Genomic DNA, 23,875 nt, shown 5'->3' with positions numbered 1-23,875 from the left:
TTATATCAAAGACGAATACGACGTATGACTCTATACTCCGTCATTCATGTACCCAATATGTACCTGATACTATCACACAGCCAAAGAAAAGAAAAGATAGATGTGTACAGGTACCTGCCATGTTCTTTCTCACCCACGTGTATAAAGTAATATAAAGTTTCAGAAGGGTCCGGGACTATCTCTATCCGTCCACATGGACCCCTCGGATACCCGGGTAGGGTCTATCCGAGCTGACTCATCTATGGATGGATCCATTTTAACGCTAATTTGGGGATTTCCCAATACGGGGATCTATAAACCCCCTAACCCCTGATCCTATTCTGATCGGACCAAATACGCATTTCGTCCGAATTTCCGGTTATTTTATCCAGAGTGGTATTGGGAATCTCACGGTCAGATTAGGTGCCCATAAACCTCCCTTGCATGGGGCTGATATGCGTGTCAGGCTCGGAGCCTAGCCAGAAACCTTGGAACCTTGGAAGGCTGCAATGCTTACGCCATACCAAATACGGAATATGCCTGTTCGGTTAAGCCGATTCAAAATCTGACCAAGAATGTGAGATATCGAATCATAATCATCTACATTGTACATTGATATTGTAAAAAAAAAAACAGAGCGGTCAGTCGTGGCCTTCCAACTTTAGAACCCACAAAAGCAACATTTGAATCATGGAGAGTCATATTCAAGACATGTCGGTCACAGGTTCATCTTCATCCTCGTCGATCAGTTCCACTAGCAGATTGCCACCACGGCCAATCTTTTCTTTGATCGACCCTCCCTCATCAACCGGATACACCACCCGAGGCATCGGTGAGACTAGTCGAAATCCGTATTGGTGCACAAATCCCTCTGGTGCACTCGTCACCGGCTGTGTATCCTGCTCTTGCAAGACCTCGTAGCACTCAACCACCGCGTAGATCTCTTCAATGTCCGCATCGGGCGCAAACTTGCGCATGATACGATCGCCCGACGGGAGCCGCACGCTAATACGAACCGCATCCTTAACATCTGGTCCGGGCTCTGCGCTAAGCGATTGTCCGCGCCAAACCTTCCACTGGGTGAGATTGCGGCGCTGCTGCTCCTCTGCCGCCTGTCGGCCAGCGGCTTCCTGTTCTTCGCGTTGACGTTCCATTTCCGCTTCCCGGCGCTGGCGCGCCCGTTCACGGTCGATCGCCAGCGACCGCTCATAGGCTGAGTCTTGCTCTTCGCGGAGGCTGCGCGAGGCTTGTTGCTCTACACGTGACGACCGAAGTCGCTCCAGGGGTTCGCTGTTAGCTGTCACGACTGCCCGGAGCTTGTTCACCACCTCGGATGGCGTAGTGAGGCCTGCGATCCGCCCTACGACAGACATGGCGGTTGACGAAACGTTCGGGGTATGGACGATGACCGCTGCGAAGGGGAACTTGATGCATTTCAATGAGTTGGCGACTTGGTATGCTTCGGAGTCTCGCACGTTGCCGCCCCACACCAGGAGGTTGTTCTGGGAGTCGTTGATGAATTCCACGACCTCGGGTGCCAGCAGGGTATCACGGACCCAGCTGTTGGTATCGTCATGCTCGGGGGATAAGAGAATGACCAGGAGGTACTTCAAGTCGCGATGGGCTTTCTCCAGCGCCATGTTGTATCCGTTCTCCAGGAACGGAATCGGGTTAGATTCATACTCTTCCTCGAACTCGCGGATAAAGCGAGCGGCAGTGTCCTTGGGACCGAGGGATCGACGGCCAGTGGTATTCCGGCGAGCGCCTTGCAGCGCAGGGTTTGCCGTCCTGTTGAACAAGCGTGGCAAAAAAGGGAAGAGGACACCAAAGAGGCGGAATGAACTGCAGAGGAGTCGATAGACCAGATTAAACGGACTGAGAAGTAGACTAAGAATGAATGGAGGCCGGTAGGTATGCTGGTCTCCTGATTGTGTGTCAACTCGCGGAGCCAGATCTGTAGCTGTGGCGCGAGTAATCTGCGACAAGTGTTCGTTCAAGTCGTCGGTCATTAAATTTTGGGTTCGGCGGTTGGGTTGGGGTGGAGGCGGGCGGTCCATGGCAGCGCGAGCTTCTTCAAGGGGATCCGGGCCTTCCCCATCGAAGAACTTGGAGATGGCGATCTATCATGTGGGGATTAGTTAAACTCTCGTACGCTTGGCCGGAAGATGGGGAGGATAGACCAACCTGCACATTCCATTGTGACCGGCGTAGGATGGGAATTGCCTCTGAAGGTTCCTGGCTAGTAACGGCCATGTACATTTCTAGCGCAGACTTCTCGCTATCGGAAAGCTGGTCCAGGTCAACCTCCGGTTGTGACATCTTGCTGGTGAAGGGCGGTAGGCCATAAACTCAGGGATGGGGGTGGAGTCAAAAGAGATAAAAATGAACGGCCATGAATTGAAAGATCATATGAGAGTGTTCATTAAGCACGTGCACAGAATCCACGGTAGAATGGTAACGTCGAAGCTCAAGTGGCCTCAAGACGAAGCTCATTGATGTTCTGACCGCCTGGTCCGTGCGCATATCCCCCTTCACTCGAGTTCGTTTCTCGCCCCGCGTCTTTCATTTCCATCAGTTCTGTCGCTCTCAGTCATTCCTTGGGATGAGAGACGGCTTTGGTCTTATCCTTGTATACCATTAATGCCTATTGTTATCGGCTGAGATACCGCCCGACGTCCGTGGGCTCTCCCGGAATTGACCCGCCAATCGCCAAACGCGTGGACCACGGTGACTTGAATTTATATAAGATCAAAGCAAGGGAATGCGGTTTTCGCCCAATAGCATCCTTTGTTCCCTACCGAGTACGGTTTCAATGGGGATCTTTTTGCGCTGATCCGCACCATCAAGTGGGTATCAGCCAGATATCATGGCGTCTGCTGGAAAGCCTCCATTGGAGGACGCTCGTCGGACGACAGGATCGCCGAAAATGAAGAGCCGTGGTGAGTTTGATTTGAAGAGTCTGCCATGTCACTTCTGAGATGGGCAAGCTGGAGATAAATGTCGAATCTGAGACGGGCAGAGTTGCTAACAACAATGATTTTGCTTGATAGAGAATGCGAAAGACACATTGTGCCGCAACGTGACCATCTATGGCCGATGCCGCTATGAAGACAAAGGTATTAGCAAACCTTGATCACAGCCAGTGTGGGTGGTGAAGCTGATTTGGAACTCTTGTATCCAGGTTGTGCTTTCAATCATGACCCGTCGAAGCTCAATACAAACCAGTTGGACAGGTGCGGTGCAAACTTAGTCTTTGGACGAAAAAATCAGACGAACTGACAAGGACTGTCTCATTTGATAGCAAGAAGCGGTTCAATGTCGACTCACCTAGTTTTACCCCATCCTTACTGTCTGGGAACGGTGTATCAGCACCGAAAAAGTCCACTGCTATATCTCCTAAAGCTGCCAGTGCAGCTCCATTTCAACCTCGAACAACATCATCACGTATGCGCTCTGTGAAAGGAGGGAAGAAGGTTACAAAGGCATCCACTGACATGTGAAAAAGGTTCCAACACGAGTACACCAACAACGCGGTCAGAAGCAATGCAAGATTGGGCGGTAGCCGATGTACAGGAATTTGTTCCTCAGGGCTTTGAGCACGTGGTCAGTCGTCCCTATCCTATTTCGATTTCATTCGACTTCCCTCGTATTGCTACTTTTCCTTGAACCATCCCATTCTCCTCGCGCTGTTCATATCATCATCATCTTTATCATGATCATGATGCTGGGTGGCCATGAACTTCCTACCGGCGGCTTGTCTGCCCTGGCAGAGGACTTCGATCCCATGTACGACAGTTCGCGTCTGGGCCCTGGTGCTAACGTTCCCATCCAGACCCCCCTTCAGGGCAATGGAAACGGAGGAATCACCCCCACGGGTGCATTTGATCCTTTTGTGACTACCCCAACTCCCATGACTCCTGGTGCCGTTGGCTCTGTTTCTACCAATCCTTATTCTCACGACCATTCTGGTGCGATGGGAGGAGCTTTCTTCGCAAACCAAACTGGATTCCAGCAACCGGTACGTTGATATCCAGTAGATCCTCCTCTTTGTTGCTTTGAATGAGTTCTAACCGCCCAATAGATTCAGTACCATCTTTATGCCCCAATTGGCCCTCACAGCCAGAACACATTGGGATACCAGCGCAACGTGCATGATCTCTTTATCCCTAACGACTTGCGCGAAGAACTGCAGAAGAAATCTGCAGCTACTCTACAAACTCTCCCTAGTATGTTGGATCACAATTGACAATACTTTGTACTCAAGCTGACGGATTTGAAGACACCCAACTTCCTGCTCAGGTGGACTACTTCCACTCCCTTGTCCCTCTGGATCTCAGTCATCAGAAGAATGCTGCGACCTTTGGCTACCCAAGCTGGATCTACAAGGCCCAGTCTAGCAAAGATGGCACCTTTTATGCTCTTCGCAGACTTGAGGGTATGACAACCTCCTATCTTCTTTTTTTTTCTGTAGCTTCAAGCTAATTCTAATAGGTTTCCGCCTGACCAATGAGAAGGCTATCCGTTCTGTGCAAGCCTGGAAACGTGTCTGCAACGCCAGTGTGGTGACCATTCACGACGCGTTCACCAGCCGCAGCTTCCAAGACAGCTCTTTGATTTTTGTGACGGACTATCACCCACTGTCCAAGACACTTGCAGACCAGCATCTAAGCGCTGCAAACGGGCGCTTCCCAACCCGTCCCAATGCTCATATTCCTGAGCAAATCCTCTGGGGCTACATGACCCAGATTGCCAATGGACTCAAAGCGATTCACGCTAGTGGGCTTGCCGCCCGAGTGCTCGAGCCTAGCAAGGTTTTGATTACTGCTAAGACGCGTATTCGCATTAACGCCTGTGCTATCCTTGACGTGGTGCAGTTCGATACCCAGCGCACTGTGGCTGATCTCCAGCGACAAGATCTGGTCAACTTTGGCCAAATGATTGTCACCCTTGGCGCTAACTCGCCCACTGTCATCCACAACCCAACCAAAGCCATGGAGCACTTCACTCGTGCTTACAGCCCTCAGTTGAAGAACTCTGTGTTCTGGCTGTTGAATGGACTGCAGAAGGATCAGGAGCGAACCATCGACACGTTTATCACTGGCATTTCATCCCAGCTGATGTCGACTTTTGATTCGGCACTCCACCTGGATGATCAGCTGACCTCTGATCTCGGCCGCGAGCTGGAAAATGGACGACTTGTGCGCCTGATTAGCAAACTCGGGTTGATCAATGAACGCCCTGAATATGAACTTGACCAGCGCTGGTCGGAGAGCGGAGAACGCTACTTCCTGAAGCTTTTCCGCGATTACGTCTTCCACTCGGTGGATAGCCAAGGTGACGCGGTGACTGATCTTGCCCATATTATCACTTGTATGAACAAGCTCGATGCGGGAACTGAAGAAAAGATCCATTTGATCAGTCGCGACGAACAGAGTTGCCTCATTGTCAGCTACAAGGAGGTCAAGAAAGCTCTTGAGTCTTCCTTCCAGGCTCTGTCGAAGCCGGCTAGACGAATGCACTAGTCGAAACATTTTACACGTGGTAATTGTTATTGTTTCTGCTTGTTGCTTACTGTTTTTGACCACCTATTTGATGCTATCTCTGGAATTTGGCGGACTGTCAACTAGAGGCATTCGGGTGGTTAACTCAAGGGTTACATCTTGTTTGTTATTTTTGCAAGCACCGATCTCGCTCACCACTGTGATTGAACAAACATAGGAATGAAAATTTTCAAATTGCTTTCTTTGATCGTAGCAGTTCACCGTTACTCTATAGATGCAACCATCCAACCTATCCAGGTTGTCAATTATCGGCTCTTCCCCATTTTCAATAACATGTCTATCCTAGATCTTCGGTGGAACGAACACTCGATCCAAATCCATTAACCCATATATTGACCTCACCAGATACTCTGTTAACATTCAGTTCACCCAAGATATCCGTATCTTGGCACATAACTAGCGTAAGTGTAGACCTGTCATATAGTCTCACAGTTCACGAGTCACCCCATAAACACAACCATTCAACCTCTCCATAAGCTCCTCAATCATCAGTTCTTCCTCATCTTCAGAGATATCTTTATCCTGAATCTTCCTCGGCGGGACCAATACTCGATCCAAAACATGCACCACCCCATCGCTTGCTAGCAAATCCAATCGTCCAGACTTACTAAACCCATTAACCCACATATCAACCTCACCAAACACCCTCTTGACATCAACTCCCACATCCTTCCCCTTCAACAAAGTCACAAGCTGCACTTTAGCGGAGTCTTCCTCTGGCCCATCCACACACTCACCCTCATGCCCATGTCCATGTCCATTCCCATGACCAGAAAACAACCTATGGGCCTTCCCATTATGACTATACAACACATCCGAGTACAGCGTCCGATTCGGCACAATATGATACTGCATCAACGCATGCAAACACTTCTCGCCCTTCTCCGAGAAAAGAAAGCGATTAACATCCTCCCCGAGCCGTCTAAAGGCAGCGTTCGTGGGTGCAAAGGTCGTACCGCCTTGTCGCTGCGCTGGGTCAAGGCTGTAGGTGAGCTTTGTGCGTGCCAGGGCCAACGTGAAGGTGCTGAAGTGGGCTGGTGCGTGGTGCAGCAATGTGCGTGTCTCTGGGGGTGGATGCAGGGGACTGGTTATTATGTGGATTATACCGTTTTTGGATTTCTTGTGAGGTTAGTATGCCATACACATAATATAGTATGTCCACAGGTGGATATTTTTCTACTTACCATGTCAGCTCCAAAAACCCTACTTCTCTCATTCAACACCACTCCGTCGCGGTGTTCTCGGACAACAATCCTCTGTGGCAACTTTGATTCCAGAGTCGACTCTTTCAGCTTCGTCGGTAATGTCTGGTGGCCCGCGATATGGTGGATGGATAATCGACCAGGCAGGATATGATACTGCAGCAAGCTGGTGATAAACTTGGCACTGGGGCCATGTTTCCCTTGTGGAAGACCCTCTAGGGCATAGTTCGTCAGTGCAAAAAAGGTGTGGTTTGCCGTCGTGCTATTCAGGATCTCGATCAGGTCTTTATTTCCAGCGATGAGCTCTGCGAGGCGGGATGTATGCTCGTTTTCTTTGATGAGCTCCCATGTTGTCTTGTCTGCGCGGCAAAGCGAGCCTGGACAGGTGTCGATTCGTCGGTATCTGTCTTCGCCATCAGGCCATCCTCCGTGACCGGGTCTTCTTCCATACCCGGGCCGTTCCTCGTCACCGGGCCGCCATCTCCCGTGCGGATCTTGGTCGTATCCGGGCCAACCGCCATGCTCGGGACATTCATCATCAGGCCATTCTCCATGTCTTCCTCGGCCTCCATGACCTCGATGGCCTGGCCAATCGCCGTGCCTAGGATGTTCATCGCCATCATGCCAGTCCCCACCTCTTCCCAGGCCTCTACGTCTATCCGGAGAGATTCCCAGCAGGCTCATATCAACATCTATTTTAGACACATGACCACTCGCGGCTGGGCGAGTCTCAGAGACTATTTCTGCAAGGATGCTCTCATCGGGGATAACAAAGCCCGAGACTAATGGAGTAGCCACAGACAAGAAAAGGTAAGTGGAACGCATAGTGCTGATATCGAGGAAATTTAAGCCAAATCCAGATGTCCGATCAAGCCATGGTGATGTGTCTATATAGACAAGATGCAATGGGCCCCATAAAATACCCCTCAAATGCCTTGGTTTCTGGTTGTACCAATGCCCAGACTATGTCGGATAGCCTAGATGGAAACTGATCAGTCCTCGCTGGTCCGGTCGTCGTACCGTGCACAGACTCGAGAGGCACAACTTGGATCAATACAAAGCACCAGTCATTGCTGAGAACATGTTCATATCCCAATCAAGACCGGGACAGCGGAATACAGACAGGGAGTTATATTTGGCAATCTCAGTTCCGGGACTAATTTGCTTCGTCAAGATCTTACATTCATGTGCAATTATAATTCTCTTCTTGTTATGCAACAAAAACCAGGCGGTATTGGAAGCAACGATAATAGTTCCAAGCCAAACTCGCACAGATATACATCAAGTGATATTCCTAATGTACTCTTTTTCGTAGCATTTAATCCAGGTCCGGCACAGGCAGCCCATTGACAATCTTGACTTTCCGACCTAGCTTATCCAGCGCGACCTTGGAGTTGTGCGCACGCAACTGGCTGGTCTCTTCGTCAGACACAAGCACAAAGTCATATGTGAGGAGAGCATGGCCCTCTGGGACATTATATTTCTTCGCGGTCTCAGCGTCAGCCTTGCTGATATCCACGGTCAAGGAATCCTTGACGCCGAAGACTGCATCGGATGTTTCGTAAGGGTCGTTACGGAGGTAGAGAGCGCTATGAATCAAGTTAGCATGATATAGTTCACCACAGTGGAAAATAGCAAAAACATACGTAATCAAGTGATCGTAACCCTCCTTCTCAAACATAAAGTGCATATGCGAAGGACGATACGGATGACGATGCAACTTCTTCAACAACTTCCCAACAGGCCCATCATGAGGAATGGGATACGGCACAGGCGTAATCGCCTTGAACCAAAACACGCCCTCCTTATCCGAGCGCATAATACACCTCCCATCAGGACCCTGTCTACCCGCATACTGAACATCGTAATGTCCCGTCGAATCCGTCTCCCAGATATCAATCCTCACATCCGGCACAGGCTTCCCATTCAAATCACGCAGCGTACAAACAACCAGCAAAGGCTCTCCCTTGGGATCATGCGACATGGAATCACCGGCGGGCATTTCCTCGGCGTCGTGCGTGTGGAAGGGACCCAAGACAGTCCCCTCTGTAGATCCCTTGGGTTTGGGGTGATCGATTGAGTCAACGAGGATGGATAGACCCAGGATATCGGAGAGCAGGATGTATTCCTGTCTGACTTCTGTGCAGGTCTGGCCGACTTCTGTTAGGAAGCGGAGGCCTGTCATCCATTCGTCGCTGCTGAGACGGGTTTCACGAGCAAAGTCGTGGAGGTGGGTTACTAGTCTTTCGAGGACGTATTTCATGCGCTCGTCTTCGCAGAGACTGTTGATTGTGATTACATTTTCGGTGATGTTCTCAACTGTTTGGTCTTTCATTGGAGGGATTTTGACTTTGGAAGGGTCCATGGTGGGTTATGTAGCTTTGGAGAGGAATAGTAGATAGTTTAGAGCTATAGAATCCGGGGGGTCATGTTATATGTTATATGTTATGGGAGATGGTGGGGTGTTATTATTTGCAGTTCTCTCAATCAAAAGTTCTTGAATGGAAATGTCACCCCGCAGACCCCACCGGATGGAACAATCGGATTTATAGAGACGGTAGTTCTGGTGCTTAAATGACTATACAAGTACCGATCCGACGGATGTCGGCGCAGTATATATCCGGCTCCACATATATATTCCTATAGGGGAATGTATACTCCGTACTGAGAGAAATGATGTTTAGATAGAAAAAGGAAATAAAAATAATCGCTAAGAGGGATATCTAACAGTACTCCCACGCCAACCCTATGTAAAAACCAAAAAAAACTATACAATAGACTCAAATTCTTTACGCATGTACCATACGCCGATCACGATCACGATCAGCCTCCCGCTCCCGTTCACGTTCACGTTCTCGGTCATAAGTACCACCAGAAACAGGAGCCGGGCCTGGAGCAGGAAGAACCACTGGATGTTCCGCACGCTCCGCACCACGCTCCCTCTCCTGAACAGCCGCAGCGACACGTGTGTGATGATCCACTGTATCCAAAATAGCCTGTCGGAGTCGCTGATTAGCATCGGGATCCTCATCCTCGATGCGATCCAAGACACGACCAGTAGGAACAGTGGGGCGGCCATTATTCTCCGTCTCGCTCATTGCCCGGCGCGGGGAGTTATCATTGGAAGGAAGCTCCATCGGAACCGCAGATCCAGGGGCCAGGTTCGGGGCGGAGGGGCCGACTCGCGTCGGGTTTGAGGTTGATAGTAGTAGGCGTGGTGTTCTGGTTCAAAGGGCGGTTCTCGGGGACGCTCCCGCTCAGCGGAGATCGGGGGCAGTGGACCCATACCGTATTGGGGTGGGGTAAGGTTTGCGCTGGAGCGGTCGTTGTCGAGGCGCTCGTGGGATACCGTTGAGGTCGTGATTCCAGCTCGCATGGCGGTGACTTCGTCTTCTTTGACGTCGCGCCAGGAGCACTTGGCGTGTTTCTTCGTGCAACCAACGCAGGCGGTGAGGTTCTTGAGGCAGTCCATGTGGAGGCGGCGGCAGCGGTCGCAGGGGGGAATTACACGCTCGCCGCGTTGGAGCTCTTCCATGCGCGCTATCATTTCTAACTTGAAAGGGCCTCCATCGTCTTTTTCTTGGTGGATTGATTTTGGCGGTGGGAGGAGGGAGGAGGGGGTGCTTGGGATAGCAACTGGGGTTGCTGTCGTGGGGTTGTAGAGACTGTAGTCTGCTGGGTCGGAGGCACGAGGCCGAGGGAGTGGTTGAGGATTGACTGGGGCTGTTGCGTCATCATAGCCACGGGCATGACGGTCAGCCGTTGTGAAAAACCTCTTCATCAAGTCTGCACGGGTGGTTGGGGAAGCACCTTTGATCGATTGCCCGTTGATCATGGTGACATTATCGGTATTGGTGTGTGAAAACATGAATTGGGATGATAGAGGGTTCTCCTCGGTGTGCTCGCCTTCGGGGCGATGCGAGTTGACAGCGACAAAGCCAGACGGAGAAGGGTGAGATGATCCATGGCCGTTTCCTGAACCATTACCGTTGGGATCGCGCCAGATGTCGGTGACATTTCGGGATTGTGCATGTAGAGAAGCATCGTTCTCTCGGCGGGTGACAATAGCATTGCGGCGATTCTTCAATCGATGGTTAAGCTGTCTCGCTCGAGCAGAGACTAAACACACAAGGATTGTCAGTGAACAACTTCCTAAGTTAATATATGTATATAGTGATTCGTTACCTTGATCAGCCATCTGAATTATATGATGCAAGTTCTTCTCAAGAATCTCCAGTGCGCCCAGCTCCTTTTCCTCATCCTCGATGATAGGCTGGGGCGGAATCATCTTCTGCGGCATGCCGGAAGCAATCAAAACGAAATCCTCCTCACTGATTTCCACGCGACACTGCTTGGTGTAGAACTGGCAGACTCGCACGCCGTTGCGCGACTTCTCCAGATTGAATTGCTCGGGCTTATTCTTCGCAAATTCGACCACATCGAGCCAAGTCACCGTAGGTCCATCTTTGCCATGGGACTTCAACACTTGCGGCGGTCCATCGAACAGGCGCTCGAAGCGCTTGATCAATATTGGACCAAGCGGGCATGCGCCCAGATTTCCGGCGATGCTCTCGTGGCGGTGTAGAACGCCGTCATATTCGCCGAGCAGATGGACGATTGCGGGCATGGTATCATCGACGGAGACGAGCGGTAGGTTGTCAGGGTATTGCCGTGCGAGATAGTTTATTTGCAGGTGGTTTGAGTGCGTCTTTGGCACTTTCGACGACATGCCGTGATCGGCGGTGGGAGACCGAGGTCGTTTGTGAGACGACTCCGCCGTTTGGGCGTGGGATTCCATTGTGGGTGGAAGTGGGAAGAGACCCTATTTACAGCCTGGGGTAGTTTAGGATATCAGGGTGGAAAGAGAGGAGGAAATAGAGAGGAAGTCGCGGAGTCAGATAAGCGGAGTATGAATGCGCGGAGGTGAACCGGGACCGCGGAGAGAAACCGGCAGGCTCCTTTTATAAGACTCAGGCTACATCCATGAAGGTGCAGAAAAGAGAAAAGTGTAGGGCGCCTACAGAGGGGACGGAACAGCGCACGGGGAGTGGAGAGGAAAAACGTGATCTGTGTTTCCGATGAGGGCCCCGGGACTTGAAGAATTCGATTGTTTTTTGGTCTTTTTTTGGTCTTTTTGGTCCTTTTGGTTTTCTTCTTTTTTTTTCCCTCGTTTATAATTAACGAAAAGTATTACAACAGAAATTCCGATTGCAACTTGGATTATATGAGGACATTCCAGTAAAGTACCTGGTCATTTAAAGCCCTCAGCGGAGTCCCGCCGGAGGGTTCCGCTGGCCTGCGATACGCTGGTCAAGGTGTACAACAGTTGCCTACAGTGTCTGGCATATCTATGCAGAAACAATTCCACGTAATAACAGTCGCAGATCATTCTACATAGGTGCTTCATATCTGTCGATCAATAAAATCAAGCCTTGAGGCTTGTGGATGTTGGTTACGCTGATGCCTGGGGAAGCGGGCTGAAACATGTTTTGTTCCCAGGAGCTCGGAGGAAATCATGATAACGATCTGGCCTAGGATTACTTGAAAAGAATATCAAATATATACATCAATTGATATGTTATGTATACATATAAATAAATAATGTAATGTACAAAGTAATTGAGGTCAAATGTTCAAATGTTCAGATCGGAGATGAAGATACCTGTAATCTACCTGTAAAATACCTCCGAGCGGGATCCCTCGTGGCTGTGAAACGCAATAATACAGCCGTAATTGGTAATCTCCATACCAAGGCGGACTTCCAAATTCCCTGCCTAAGGCCAACCACTAAAAATCCCTCATACACGCGCCCACCTTGCTTGTACCTTCCGCTATTCCCCCATACACAGAGATACAAGATACCCCAAGTCTGTCCACGGGTATTCATACATCTAATATCTCACCTCCCACGTCTAATATCTTCCTCTTCCAATTTTCTCAATCCCTCAATTACACACAGGCTATGTCTGAACGAGGCTCATTCCGAGGCGGTCGCGGTCGTGGAGGCCGCGGCGGCCAGGGCCAGCAGAAAAGTGGCGGTGGTGGCGGTGCACAGGAGAAGCCCAAGAAGGAAAACATCTTGGATCTCAGCAAGTACATGGACAAGGAGGTCCAAGTGAAGTTCAATGGTGGTCGTGAGGGTATGTTGGATTGATATCTTCTCATTTCTTCTCATATATCTCTTTTTGTTCTATTTCCTGCGCTGTCAATCTTGGACTTCTCATCGCCATCTATGAACTATATATGCTAACTCCAACAGTCACCGGTACCCTCAAGGGTTACGACCAGCTTATGAACCTGGTTCTTGACGACGTTAAGGAGACCATGCGTGGTGAGTTCCAAGTTTCTTACTTGAATTCAATCTCTATATCTCTGCTTATATACTAACTTGCACAGACGAGGAGGGTAACACTACCACCCGCTCAATGGGTCTGATCGTCGCCCGTGGCACTTTGATCGTATTGATCTCCCCCGCCGATGGCAGCGAGGAAATCCCCAACCCTTTCTTGCAAGCAGAAGAGTAAACAAAAAAGCTCTCTGACGTATTATCTTCTTTCCGGGTTTCATTCGGGGTCTGGATGTCATTTCAGGGATATCGACATCCTAGGTCTGCTTGGAGCTTCAAAACACTACGCACCTTAATGTCCCACTGGCTTTCGGCGTGCGCCGGAACATACGCTCATCAGTAGCTACGAAGGGAACGAACGCAATATGATGGTTTCGCTTTTTTTCTTTTCTGTCGACTTGGAATGTGCATAGGACTGCTACTGTTGTGCAGTTCTGTCTTTCGTCTTTTTCTTCTCACGGAGAAGATGAATTTGGGAACCGGCTCATGATACATAGCGCCAAAACCACACTAGGATATAACCAAAAAAATAACAAAGTCAACACGAAAAATATAGCAAAATGCAAACTGCGTAGGTATCATAGATTCAAAGGCCAACATCACATATCCACATACTATCCTGTACACTTCCCCTGATCATCGATCTACTGGCCCACTTCCCCAGATGTAGGCCCCACCGTATCTCCAAACTCAGCGGAGTCATCAGAAGCATCATCAATAGGGTCATCAGTTGGCAAGGAAACCCGCCGTGGCCCTGCATCCTTCAACCTTCTTACACCCTCTGCCTCCTCAACCCAGGGCCCAACCTTCTCCATGCCATCGATATACTCGGCACCAATGCGAAGATTCAAACCTGCGCTAAGGGCACGCTCAATGCGGGTCTCGCGATTCTGCGACACAAGCGTGCGGAAAACGTGCACAAAGAAACCGCCGAGGATATCAACGCTCCAGTCCTCGGGAACAAGGTCGAGGACTTCGCGGACATCAAACCAAGCCGCGAATCGTGCGAGGAGATCGCTCGTGCGCTCGATACGGTCTGACAAGTCCTCAATGTGCAGGAACTCGTCGAGCAGGTGGCGGAAGAGCGTTGACTGTAGGGTATAATCTGCCAGTTCTGGCGGGCTACCTGTTGAAGAGGAAGAGCTGCGCGGGCCGCCGAAGAGACAGTAGCGGATTGCGGAGTCGTAGTCGCCTAGCCCGTGTGTGAGGAGACGGAGGGCAGGGCCGTGGTGGCCCTGTAGGCCGTCAAGAATAATGCATTCCGAGACTAGCTCGTTCTGGAATGGCTCGATGCGGGTGAGGACGTTTGGGATTGAATAGCTGATTCCTGTTGGGAGAGGTTGGGAGGAGAATTGGGAGCTGGAGATTCCACCCAGCAGCTGAAGTAACCGGAGTCGGGACTGCCACCAGGGCTCTGCGGGGGTGTTCTCGGTTATGAAGTTTAGGTATGTCGGTTTGGGGGCACGTAGGGCTCGATAGGTTGAGTAGGACTCGGCCAAAGAAGCTCGTGCTTCGGGGGATGACTCGAGCACGGAGAGTACCGTGTCCAAGTAGTATGAGATCAAGTCATCGGCATATTGTGTGTACTGTATTCACAAGTTAGTCAGATGTTCAGAAACTAAGACAAAAGCACGTCTCACATTCTTTGCAAATACCAGGTGCTCTAGGTAGACCTGGACCGCGTTTGGAGCTCGCTCCTTGAGTAAAGCAACAACATCCGCCGGTTCCAGTCTAACGCGGCTGGCGTTGTCTGCGAATACCTGGATGCCCAGATTGGGGTTTCGCTCGGCTAGCCAAGAACCATATTCTTCAACCAGCTGCACGTCCTTAATCTTCACCAAGTACCTGCGCATCTGCGTCTCCACGCCATGCGCGGAAACCTCTCCGCCAGCGTCAGTCTCCCCGTCGACGATTCGTCGCCAGGTCTTGAGGACATTTCGAGACATCTTTTGGCTTTGGTACAAACGGCTTAGCACATAGAGCCGTTTGTATGTTTCCAGGAGCATCACTGCTCGGTCGAAATTGCCTTTCCAATTGTCGACCAGCCTATTCAGCTCAGGACGAATCGGCGACGCTACCCGCTGATCTCGTGTCAGATAGGCATCTTGTTCCAAGGTCAGGTGCAAAAGCGCGGCATCGGTGCTATCCAAAACATATGTCTCATCGGTGATACTGCCATATCCCCGCTTCTGCTGCCAGGAGAGAAGGAACCGTTTCAGCATGTTGAGAACAGGGCTACGAGAAGCATCCAATCCAGAGGACTCAACGCCGATCTTTCCGACCTGTTCGATATATTTTTCCGCCATGCTTGCTAGCCCAGCATGTAGCCATATACCCTGAGGCCCCTGCAAGACCTCACACCGCAACAGAGGAACAAATAGCAATGCCAAACGCGGGTCGAGGTTACCTGCCAGTAGCGCTTTTTCGGTGCCATCGATTGCTGCGGCATTGCGATCGTCTGGCTGCATGGAAAGAAGGTCTCCATACAGCATAAGGCTGGCCTTTTGTTTCACGTAACTCAATCCAATAAATTCAGCCTCGGTCTTTGGCTCGGTGTCCTGGATGGAAAGCAGCAGATCCACAATGGCATCCCTACGCAGCACCGTGTGCTCGCCCTCTTCCGTCTCCTCGGCTCTCTGCAATGTGTTTTCCAGCTGGACTATCAGTGGATTCTGCAGCACGCGCCATATTTGAGATCCAGACCACATAACCAGACTGCTTTGGACTTTGCCCAGTCCATGTGCAAATTTGGCTTCTTCTGCGTCGCGTTGAGCCTCCCAGCCCTGGCTTGCTGAGCCTTCGCTCTTCTTGGATCCATCCGAGTCGGTCAATTCTTGTGGATCAAACAGCTCTTTCTCCTTTTGGGAGTGCTCAATGGATGCCTGGGTTCTCGAGTCGGTGACTGACACATGCGGGGGCAGCGTGGAGTTTTTGAGGCGGACCATCCGCAAGAGCTGTCCGATTTCATTGAGCTCAAGATGGCTAGGGCTGAGGGTATGTCGGAGGCCAACTTGAATGGATTGTGTCTCTCCAGGGGATGGTATTTCTAACCAGCTCTTGGTCCGCTCAATCTCCCCTGGGTCATCGTCCCAACGTTGGATTTCGAGTCTTGTTCGAGACTTTCCAGCGTCTTCGTCTTCGATTACAGCGAGAACAAACTCCTCTCTAGTATCTTCACTGGTCTGGAACATCTCATCGTGCTCATTTGTGTCGATGACAACCGACTTTGGGAATCTGTGGAAGTTAATTGTACCCCGAACAACTTCACCATCCATGTCGACGAACATTCCAACGCCCGGTTCTGTTTCCTCGGTTCCGGTCACAAGTAGAAACTCAGAAGGCGTTGGGGATACCACATGAGGCTGGAGACGCTTCGAGCCTTGCTTTGTTGGCGGAGGTAGAGGGGGCAAGGGCTTCAAGCTGTCGTTCGTGGGAGACTTATTCTCTGGCTCTTGATCATTGGGGGGCTCGGGGGAGCTCTTCCCCTCTCGTTCATCCGAGCTTGATCTTCTAGGTTCCCCGGTAGCTGTGAAAGGATCTGGTGTCCCTGACGGCGATCTATCTAGCTGAGCCGCTTGTGCCTGCGGTGAGAGCATTCCCACAAAGGTATTCAAACTAGTGCTTCTGCCATGCCCTGAAGCATCACTCGGTGGGGAGGTAGGGTAGGAGGAAGAGGGTGAGCGTTTGAGGGGAGTGCGCGGCGCTGGGTTCATATCTTCCACATGCCCGGACTCAAAGACCTCATTCGAAGAGGATATTGGGAAGAGCGGGATCTTTTGTTGGTGTGCTACTTCAAGTAATGAGTATGAATGTGTATCCGCAGCGCATGCGATCGTTCCTCGCCGTGCCGCAGTTAAGCAACCGGGGAACTCGATCTTCTTGATCCGTCGCGCCTCATCCCCAATTTGGACCAGCATGATCCTGTTCTGCACAGCAATCATGATAGTCGGATCCTCGCCTTCCTCTGCATCCCAGTTGAGATCCAATCCACCGATCCAGCGGCAGTTATTGACCTTTGTAGCTCCAAAAGCCGGGCTGAGCTCCGGCAGCATGTAGAACGTAACAGTGCCATTGCAAAGAACACATGCCTTGTTCACTGAGGATAAGACAACTATCTGTCGAACTCCTTCTTGATCACTTCCCGCTGGAGGACTCTGGGCGAATGGGATCGGTAATCGGGATGCCAATATGAAGGTAGGCTCGGCGGCTTCGTCTGGGGAAGCTGGCGGGAGGCATACGAAGTGCAAGATCTCGGCTGCAGAGGTACCAATGTATAAATTCTCATCTGTTCATCATCAATGTTAGTCAGCTTGGGGGCCATCGAGCAGGAAGCCCCTACGACCAAAATAGATAGAGCTTACTCCAGTATTCCACACAGGTGATGTAGACGTCGGAGCTATCCTCGGTCGCTAGCGGCACACCCTCGAAGAGGGAATGTAACACGTAAGGCACAGTCCCTGGTGGACTAATCTTGCGCTTCTTGCGGGGACCAATTCCATCGTCTGAAGCCATCATGAGGCTGTAGTTCCAGGCATCTCCCCGCAAGCTTGTAGACTAGTGACGATGTGAGGGCGGTCAGTAGCTGGGCTCAGGGGCCGCAGTTAATGGCGGAAGACAGCGACCGCATTGGTGGTATTTGTCTGGCAGAATTTGGTGTGATCTACAGGCGCCTTATCAAGGTACAGTAATGACTTGTACACGTTAGTATAAGAGCTGAGCTTCCGGGACATGAACTTGTTCTGGATCTTTGTTTCCTTCGTCCTGTTTTTCGTGTTCATATTTACAACCTGTAGCTTAAAGGGTGACGCTAAGCCAGGATATAAAGGCGGCCAGTAAGGCGGTCGCCCCAGTCCATAGTGGCCGTTATCTCCTGCCATACATTGTACTATTGTAAACGGGTGTCTCGGGTCAATTGTTGTCATCTTGAAACAACACACTCATTATATAGTCTGCATATTTGAGGCCGCTGCATTCTATCTCGCCCTTGACACTCAGATTTGTCATATATTTGTATCCGACAACCACAACGCCAGATCGTACGTTGTACACATACAGTCGGAACAATATCGGCCCGTACGCCGCGTGTCCTGTTCCTCGCGATAACAGATCTCCATCTGTCCCCTTGGTGGACTGCTATTTGATGTGGGGTTACAGTGCAGACGCCTGGGGCTAGGACCGACAATGGATTCATTTGCCATTACAGAGGGTTTGCTTCCTCAGGACCAACATGACGACCAACCTCAATCGCCTATGTCTAGCAAATTGACCGAAGAGACCAACAAGTTCCAACGCGCCATTGCAGCCTGGAGAGGTAATGATTCTCTTATTTGTTTCCTAGGCCTTACTAACATATAATAGGTATTGATTTGACCAATACCATCGCGAATCTCGATACAACCGCTACGGATCTCGTTGAACAACAGCGTGTTGCACTTGTGCAAAGAAAGGACCTGGCGCAGAAGACGAAAGACTACAAGAAGCTAGATGATGAATCTAAGCTTTCGGAATATAAAACACTGCTGAAATCATATCAGTCCTTTATCGATCTCTTGACCAACCAAGGCAAGACGTCATCGTCTTCATTCTTACAACTATACTCTTCATTATCCGAGGCTCCAGACCCATACCCACTCCTCGAAGCTTCTGTCGACTCCCTTGTGTTGTCCGAAGATACAGTTCCCAAACTGACCTCAGAACGAAACCAATTGCAGAAGTCGGTGGATCGCCTCACTAGGCAACAAGAGGAGACCGAGAAACGCCTGCAGGAGGAACGCGCTGCGCGGAAGACACTAGAGGAAAACCAGGAATCAAGAGCTAAGGAGATCGAAGCATCATGGGAAGCTGTCTTGACAGAAAAGACAAATAACTGGGCGGCAAAGGAGAAGGCTTTAGAAGAGAAGGTGGAAAACCAGGATCGGCTGATCAAGGAGCTCAAAGCAAGTTATGAGGTCTCCCAACGCCTAGGTGAGGGTGAGAATCAGGGCGATGATGGTGAAGGTTCGCGGAGTGGCGCTACTGCAGCTGAGCTCGAGCTCGTTTCTGCCGATTTAGAGAAAACAAGCTTGCGATTGGCTGATGTGGAAGCACGCAATGAACAAATGCGGCTGGAGCTGGCTCAGGCTGCATCACATGCATCTGGTCCAATTTCTGTTGAGGACGATCCCGATTATCTACGACTCCAGTCGGAGAACTCTTCCTTGCTTCGGAAATTGGATGCTGCACGGTTTGACAAGGACTCGGAACGACACACCTGGGAAGCCAAACTGCTTCAATCGGAACGCGCAGCTTCAAAGGCAGCATTGGAAAGGGAAGAGTTGCGTGTGCGGTTAGCAAAGGTAGCCGACTACGATGAGATCCGTCGGGAGCTGGAGATGATCAGGTCGATTGAGTTTGCTGCTGGTGATGATGATGAGGCCGGAGACGGTGCTGGCGACGGTGCGGTTGGTGCCAATGGCGACGAGGCCAAATCCAAGGACAAGAACTCCCTAGAACAACTCCTTATGGCGCGGAATAAGAAATTGTCGGATGATCTCACCCTTCTGCGAGTGTCGCATCGCGATATCCAAGATCAGCTCGAAACACTACGAACTGAGCTTTCGAGTTCGAAGGGAGAGCTGGAAAAGTCGCGAACCCTGTCAACGACCCTTGAAAACGACCTCCTTCGCGTGCAAGAGGAGGCTACCAATACATTCCCGTCTTCTGCGATGTCTGTTGCAGGAACCTACAACTCCAGATACCCTCACTCTGCCCGTCGGGGGGCATCATCGCCCACCTCATCCATCATCTCTGGCTTTGACCAGAGTGCCGTTTCTGCGAACACTATGGAATCCATCCGTGCAGGAGAAGCCGTTGGCGGCGGTTCTGGCCTCCTGCCTATGATCCAGGCCCAACGAGACCGCTTCAAGAAGAAGAATGCCGAACTCGAAGAAGAGCTGTCAAAGCTATATGCCACTGTCAAGTCCCTCCGACAGGAAGTTGCATCGCTCCAGAAGGACAACCTGAGTCTATACGAAAAGACTCGATATGTCTCGACCTACAGTCGTGGTCAGGGTGCCTCCACATCTGCATCGTCATTTGCAAACACCCCTAGCTCAACATCTGTCTATACCTCTGCAGATACGCCTTCAGGTCTGTCCCTTGACCGATACCAGAACGCCTACGAGGCTCGAATCTCGCCGTTTGCCGCGTTCCGGGGCCGTGAGTCAACGCGTGCGTACAAACGCATGAGCCTACCAGAGCGGATTGTCTTCTCTCTCACTCGAGTCATTCTTGCCAACCGGACGAGTCGGAACCTGTTCGCCGGTTACTGCTTTGCACTCCATCTTCTGCTTTTCACTGTGCTTTACATGATGAGCACGACGGAAATCGAGAAGCATAGCGCTATGAGCGCCGTCGGTAGCGCTGCTGCTGCTGCATATGGTAGCAGCGGAGGAGGGGGCACAGGGAGTGGGGGCCAGCTGCACGGTGACGACTGGCAGCAGGAAGGTTTCGACTAATGTTCCAAGGTTTTGTCTGATGTTCACACAGCGAAGAGCTCCGGAGTTCTTTTTTTCTATTTCTTATTCCTCATGACTGATCAGTCCTGGCGTTTTGGGTTAAGTCTCTTAAGTTGTACTATTCTTGGATGTGGGTCGAGCTGCATTGTGTAAATTTGATTCCTGGCAAATATCATGTCTCTGCAACATAGTAGATTTCGGACCTTTCCAAGATAGGGTTCGGGTGAAGTTTTATAAACGTCCGAAAGAGCCGAGCCCTAAGTTTACATCCCGTTTACTCCGTCCATCCCCCAGTGCTATGAGACTTGGCTCTAGTTTAGGCTCTCGGGTAGTATGGGCCTTTTTCTGGGCCTCCTATTTATATTTTCTTATTTTAAACTTGGGAAGTTGTTGGGTTGATAGTCAACTAACCTATACCCCGGGCCCTGACCTCGGGTCATTCCATTGGGCCATCAAGTTCCATTATTAGATATTGAGGGCTCATTTATTGGTCAATTTGAAAAAAATAGAAAAAGTACAAAGTAAAAAATGTGCAGGAAAGATAAGAAAATAAGGTCCGAGCCGAGATTGAACGCGGGACCTCGCACAATAAGCTTAGGACCGAAGCTTCTTGGTGTGGAGGGATATCATGTTTGGAAGACACTACATGTAACTACATATAGTAGCATTCTCGAGGTATCAAAACATTCCCTTGACAGTTTCTATCTTTCCATTTTTGGGGGATGTTCTTGAATATATCAATTAAGTACACCTTACCCGTCAGATTGATGCTGACTCGGGATCTTTCCGTGTCGGAGAATTATCTAGCAGATATATATAAATCTCACCAGTGGATTGCTCTAGGTCAAATGCAGACAAAAAGCCGACAGTTGAAGAAAAAAAGCAGTCAGCAGTCAGCAGTCACATAAATAATAAAAGCTACAATAATAGCACAGAGCAACTTTATGTGTAAGATGGCGTTCTCTAGGCGCCAGACCGCTGTAACGTGAACTCAGAAGGGGAAAATACGGAGAGAAAACCAAGCCCCCGCCATGTCAGCCTCCGCAATTCAACACACAGATTGATTGTAAATAAATTAGAGGCACAAATTTAGGACCATATCATGGTTGAAAACATGAATAGCTCTAATTGATAAGTGTCGGGACCCCATGTAGCTAATGCCTGCAACCATTTCCCCGAGTTCTGCACAAATCCTTGGATTAGGACCTAGCATCATTGCATCGCACACTAACCTGTACCGGCAATGATCTCACATATCCAACCGCCCAACACACATGGCACTATTCTTCAGTCAGATTTATTAATAGCCTCGGGGAATTTATAGGTCTCATCACATTGGCTCGGTCCAAGCTACTGCAACTGAACCGCCAAGGAAATACCCCGTTGTTTTGCTTAGCGCGTTGCTATCTCCATTTAGTCAAAGTTGTTTGCAACCGACAACAAATCAGAAGACAAAGAGGCTGGGAGGGTCTGACTTGGGCGCGTCCATCTACCAATGAGAGCCGGTGGTCGAGCTTTAATCCCTGCTAGTACCTGCAGGTTGCATCGATCGCTCTGTTAATAGCCACAGCAGTGTTTCGAGTTGGACCTGTGTTACTATCTTTGATATATGTATGAATTGGAGGAGGATTGCAATTACCAACGCATCTATATCTGCCCCTCGGCCCGGCGACCAATTTCTCAGATCAATATCTCCCTTGTCATTCCTTTCTTCAATACTCACTACTTTATACCCGACCTACATCAAAGTCTTGCTGGACAATCCTTGATTAATCAGAAAACGTCACCGCCATTTACCGCCTTTTTATTCCTCTGCCTACTAGCATAACACACAAAGTGACCATGCGTTTTGCTCCTCTCATCATCTGCCTGGCAGCAATATCGCTTGCTGCCCCAACAAACTTCCTTGACGGTGCATATGACTGGAACGATGAACTGGCAGAATTCTATGGAAAAGTGAGCCAGTACATCAACACCGCAAAACACAACATCAGAGCATCATCCTGCGACGCCTCCAAGATTGCTATGCCCTCCTATGCTTCGGGAATGACCAGCCCGTCAGGTTTAAAGCCGAGATACGTTGCACTTGGACGGGGCACCCAGGTATGAAATACCCTGAAGATATATTGTTGATCACATCGCTCATTATAAGACTAGAACTATACATGTGCGGATTCTACTTCCAAATCTGCACCCGTGGCGGTAGGAGCTGTCGCAAGGCTCTACAATGCCACATGTATTGCAGCCAACTACCCCGATCTCCTGGCAAAGCTCCCCAACCTTGCCTACAGAATCTCCCTATCAACCAACGAATATGCCTCGTTCCCCCCCGCCAACATCGACATGATGGGTCATCATTTCTTCTTTGATGCAACAACCCCCGAGTTCAACTTGAACACCACACCCAAAAAGCAGGACGGCATTGTCATGACAAAGAAGGGAGGTGCAATTGATGCTCCCTCAGGTTCCGTGTCAGGGAAGTACGGGGCTGTGCCTTGGCTCTACCTCACTACTACCGATGGCACGGTGGGCAACTACAAGAGTGTCTATCGAGTCAACACTGCCTCTGGATCACCACCAAAGACATGCAAGGGCATGCAACCCACATTTGAAGTACAATATGCTGCAAACTACTACTTTTTTGGGGAGTAGTTGATTGTTTTTGTTATGTTTGTATATACCCGTGGACAGAAGGGAGGCTTGGAGGATATGGTTTTTCTATTTGCAGGGCGGGCTCTGTTTTATTTTGTTATTATTATTTTATTTCATCACTGATCATGAGCCGATATGGTCAAGAAATCAATTGATATTCTCTAATGTCATCGATCGTAGTGTTCCGTCTCATTCACTACAGGGCCCATTCGATAGGAAGGAGCACCCCAAGTTCCGAAAAGAACTTACATATTTTATCGTTGACCATTACATAATTCCCTCAACTCTCAACTCTTGCAAAACCATTACCAAAGAATTCATCACCATGTTTGTCATTTTCCATCGCAGTCTTCCATCTCAAACAATACAGGGCTTAATAAATCACGTGACACCGAGATAGAGGAGGCAATTCACGTGATGCTCTCAGACGGAAGAAACGCTAAACCCAAAACAACCTAGCGCCGTTCTGATTTTCTGAAAGATCCCAAAGGCGCAAAAAAATCTCGACCGCATCAACGAGCAGCTTCGGTACCGATCCGCATCCGACAGATAGTCAGCGGCCAATTCTGTTTGAAGTGCTTGATCCAACTATCTCAGATACGTTGTCACTTTTTTCTCCATCTTTATCGACTCTCTCGG

General features: G+C 50.0%; 9 protein-coding genes across 9 annotated transcripts; 4 read left to right on the top strand and 5 right to left on the bottom strand.

Annotated features, from left to right (window-relative positions):
- Positions 1-683: 683 nt before the first annotated feature.
- Positions 684-2,298, bottom strand: N7517_003417 (clathrin-mediated endocytosis regulator UBX3; the record flags this gene model as incomplete). The annotated part of the gene is made up of 2 exons (XM_056721147.1): positions 684-2,099; positions 2,164-2,298. The coding sequence occupies 2 exons, from the start codon at positions 2,296-2,298 to the stop codon at positions 684-686; spliced, it is 1,551 nt and encodes a 516-aa protein (XP_056585282.1).
- Positions 2,299-2,752: 454 nt separating this feature from the next.
- On the top strand, positions 2,753-5,501 carry N7517_003416 (PAN-complex poly(A)-binding subunit PAN3; the record flags this gene model as incomplete). The annotated part of the gene is made up of 9 exons (XM_056721146.1): positions 2,753-2,918; positions 3,030-3,095; positions 3,161-3,212; positions 3,281-3,423; positions 3,485-3,582; positions 3,752-3,997; positions 4,061-4,205; positions 4,259-4,414; positions 4,471-5,501. Exons 1-9 carry the CDS (start codon positions 2,846-2,848, stop codon positions 5,499-5,501), a joined length of 2,010 nt encoding a protein of 669 aa, XP_056585281.1. The 5' UTR covers positions 2,753-2,845.
- Positions 5,502-5,966: 465 nt separating this feature from the next.
- N7517_003415 (fasciclin domain-containing protein) lies at positions 5,967-7,567 on the bottom strand (the record flags this gene model as incomplete). Its single annotated transcript, XM_056721145.1, has 2 exons — positions 5,967-6,659; positions 6,725-7,567. 2 exons carry the CDS (start codon positions 7,565-7,567, stop codon positions 5,967-5,969), a joined length of 1,536 nt encoding a protein of 511 aa, XP_056585280.1.
- Positions 7,568-8,060: 493 nt separating this feature from the next.
- On the bottom strand, positions 8,061-9,107 carry N7517_003414 (intradiol ring-cleavage dioxygenase; the record flags this gene model as incomplete). Its single annotated transcript, XM_056721144.1, has 2 exons — positions 8,061-8,331; positions 8,389-9,107. 2 exons carry the CDS (start codon positions 9,105-9,107, stop codon positions 8,061-8,063), a joined length of 990 nt encoding a protein of 329 aa, XP_056585279.1.
- A 424-nt stretch (positions 9,108-9,531) lies between these two features.
- On the bottom strand, positions 9,532-11,540 carry N7517_003413 (Zn(II)2Cys6 transcription factor domain-containing protein; the record flags this gene model as incomplete). Its single annotated transcript, XM_056721143.1, has 3 exons — positions 9,532-9,923; positions 9,992-10,861; positions 10,928-11,540. The coding sequence occupies 3 exons, from the start codon at positions 11,538-11,540 to the stop codon at positions 9,532-9,534; spliced, it is 1,875 nt and encodes a 624-aa protein (XP_056585278.1).
- Positions 11,541-12,688: 1,148 nt separating this feature from the next.
- On the top strand, positions 12,689-13,266 carry N7517_003412 (U6 snRNA-associated Sm-like protein LSm7; the record flags this gene model as incomplete). The annotated part of the gene is made up of 3 exons (XM_056721142.1): positions 12,689-12,882; positions 13,002-13,073; positions 13,139-13,266. Exons 1-3 carry the CDS (start codon positions 12,705-12,707, stop codon positions 13,264-13,266), a joined length of 378 nt encoding a protein of 125 aa, XP_056585277.1. The 5' UTR covers positions 12,689-12,704.
- Positions 13,267-13,732: 466 nt separating this feature from the next.
- N7517_003411 (uncharacterized protein) lies at positions 13,733-17,600 on the bottom strand (the record flags this gene model as incomplete). Its single annotated transcript, XM_056721141.1, has 3 exons — positions 13,733-14,674; positions 14,729-17,373; positions 17,450-17,600. The coding sequence occupies 3 exons, from the start codon at positions 17,598-17,600 to the stop codon at positions 13,733-13,735; spliced, it is 3,738 nt and encodes a 1,245-aa protein (XP_056585276.1).
- A 669-nt stretch (positions 17,601-18,269) lies between these two features.
- On the top strand, positions 18,270-20,584 carry N7517_003410 (CCAAT displacement transcription factor COY1; the record flags this gene model as incomplete). The annotated part of the gene is made up of 2 exons (XM_056721140.1): positions 18,270-18,399; positions 18,447-20,584. 2 exons carry the CDS (start codon positions 18,270-18,272, stop codon positions 20,582-20,584), a joined length of 2,268 nt encoding a protein of 755 aa, XP_056585275.1.
- A 1,842-nt stretch (positions 20,585-22,426) lies between these two features.
- Positions 22,427-23,236, top strand: N7517_003409 (uncharacterized protein; the record flags this gene model as incomplete). Its single annotated transcript, XM_056721139.1, has 2 exons — positions 22,427-22,687; positions 22,742-23,236. The coding sequence occupies 2 exons, from the start codon at positions 22,427-22,429 to the stop codon at positions 23,234-23,236; spliced, it is 756 nt and encodes a 251-aa protein (XP_056585274.1).
- Between the last annotated feature and the right edge of the window lie 639 nt (positions 23,237-23,875).

This window comes from Penicillium concentricum (genome assembly GCF_028827145.1).
Source record: "Penicillium concentricum strain IBT 3081 chromosome Unknown utg000001l_segment0_segment0, whole genome shotgun sequence".
NCBI lineage: Eukaryota > Fungi > Ascomycota > Eurotiomycetes > Eurotiales > Aspergillaceae > Penicillium > Penicillium concentricum.
Note: the sequence above shows the minus strand (reverse complement) of the source record. Positions and strands in the feature narration are given on the sequence as shown.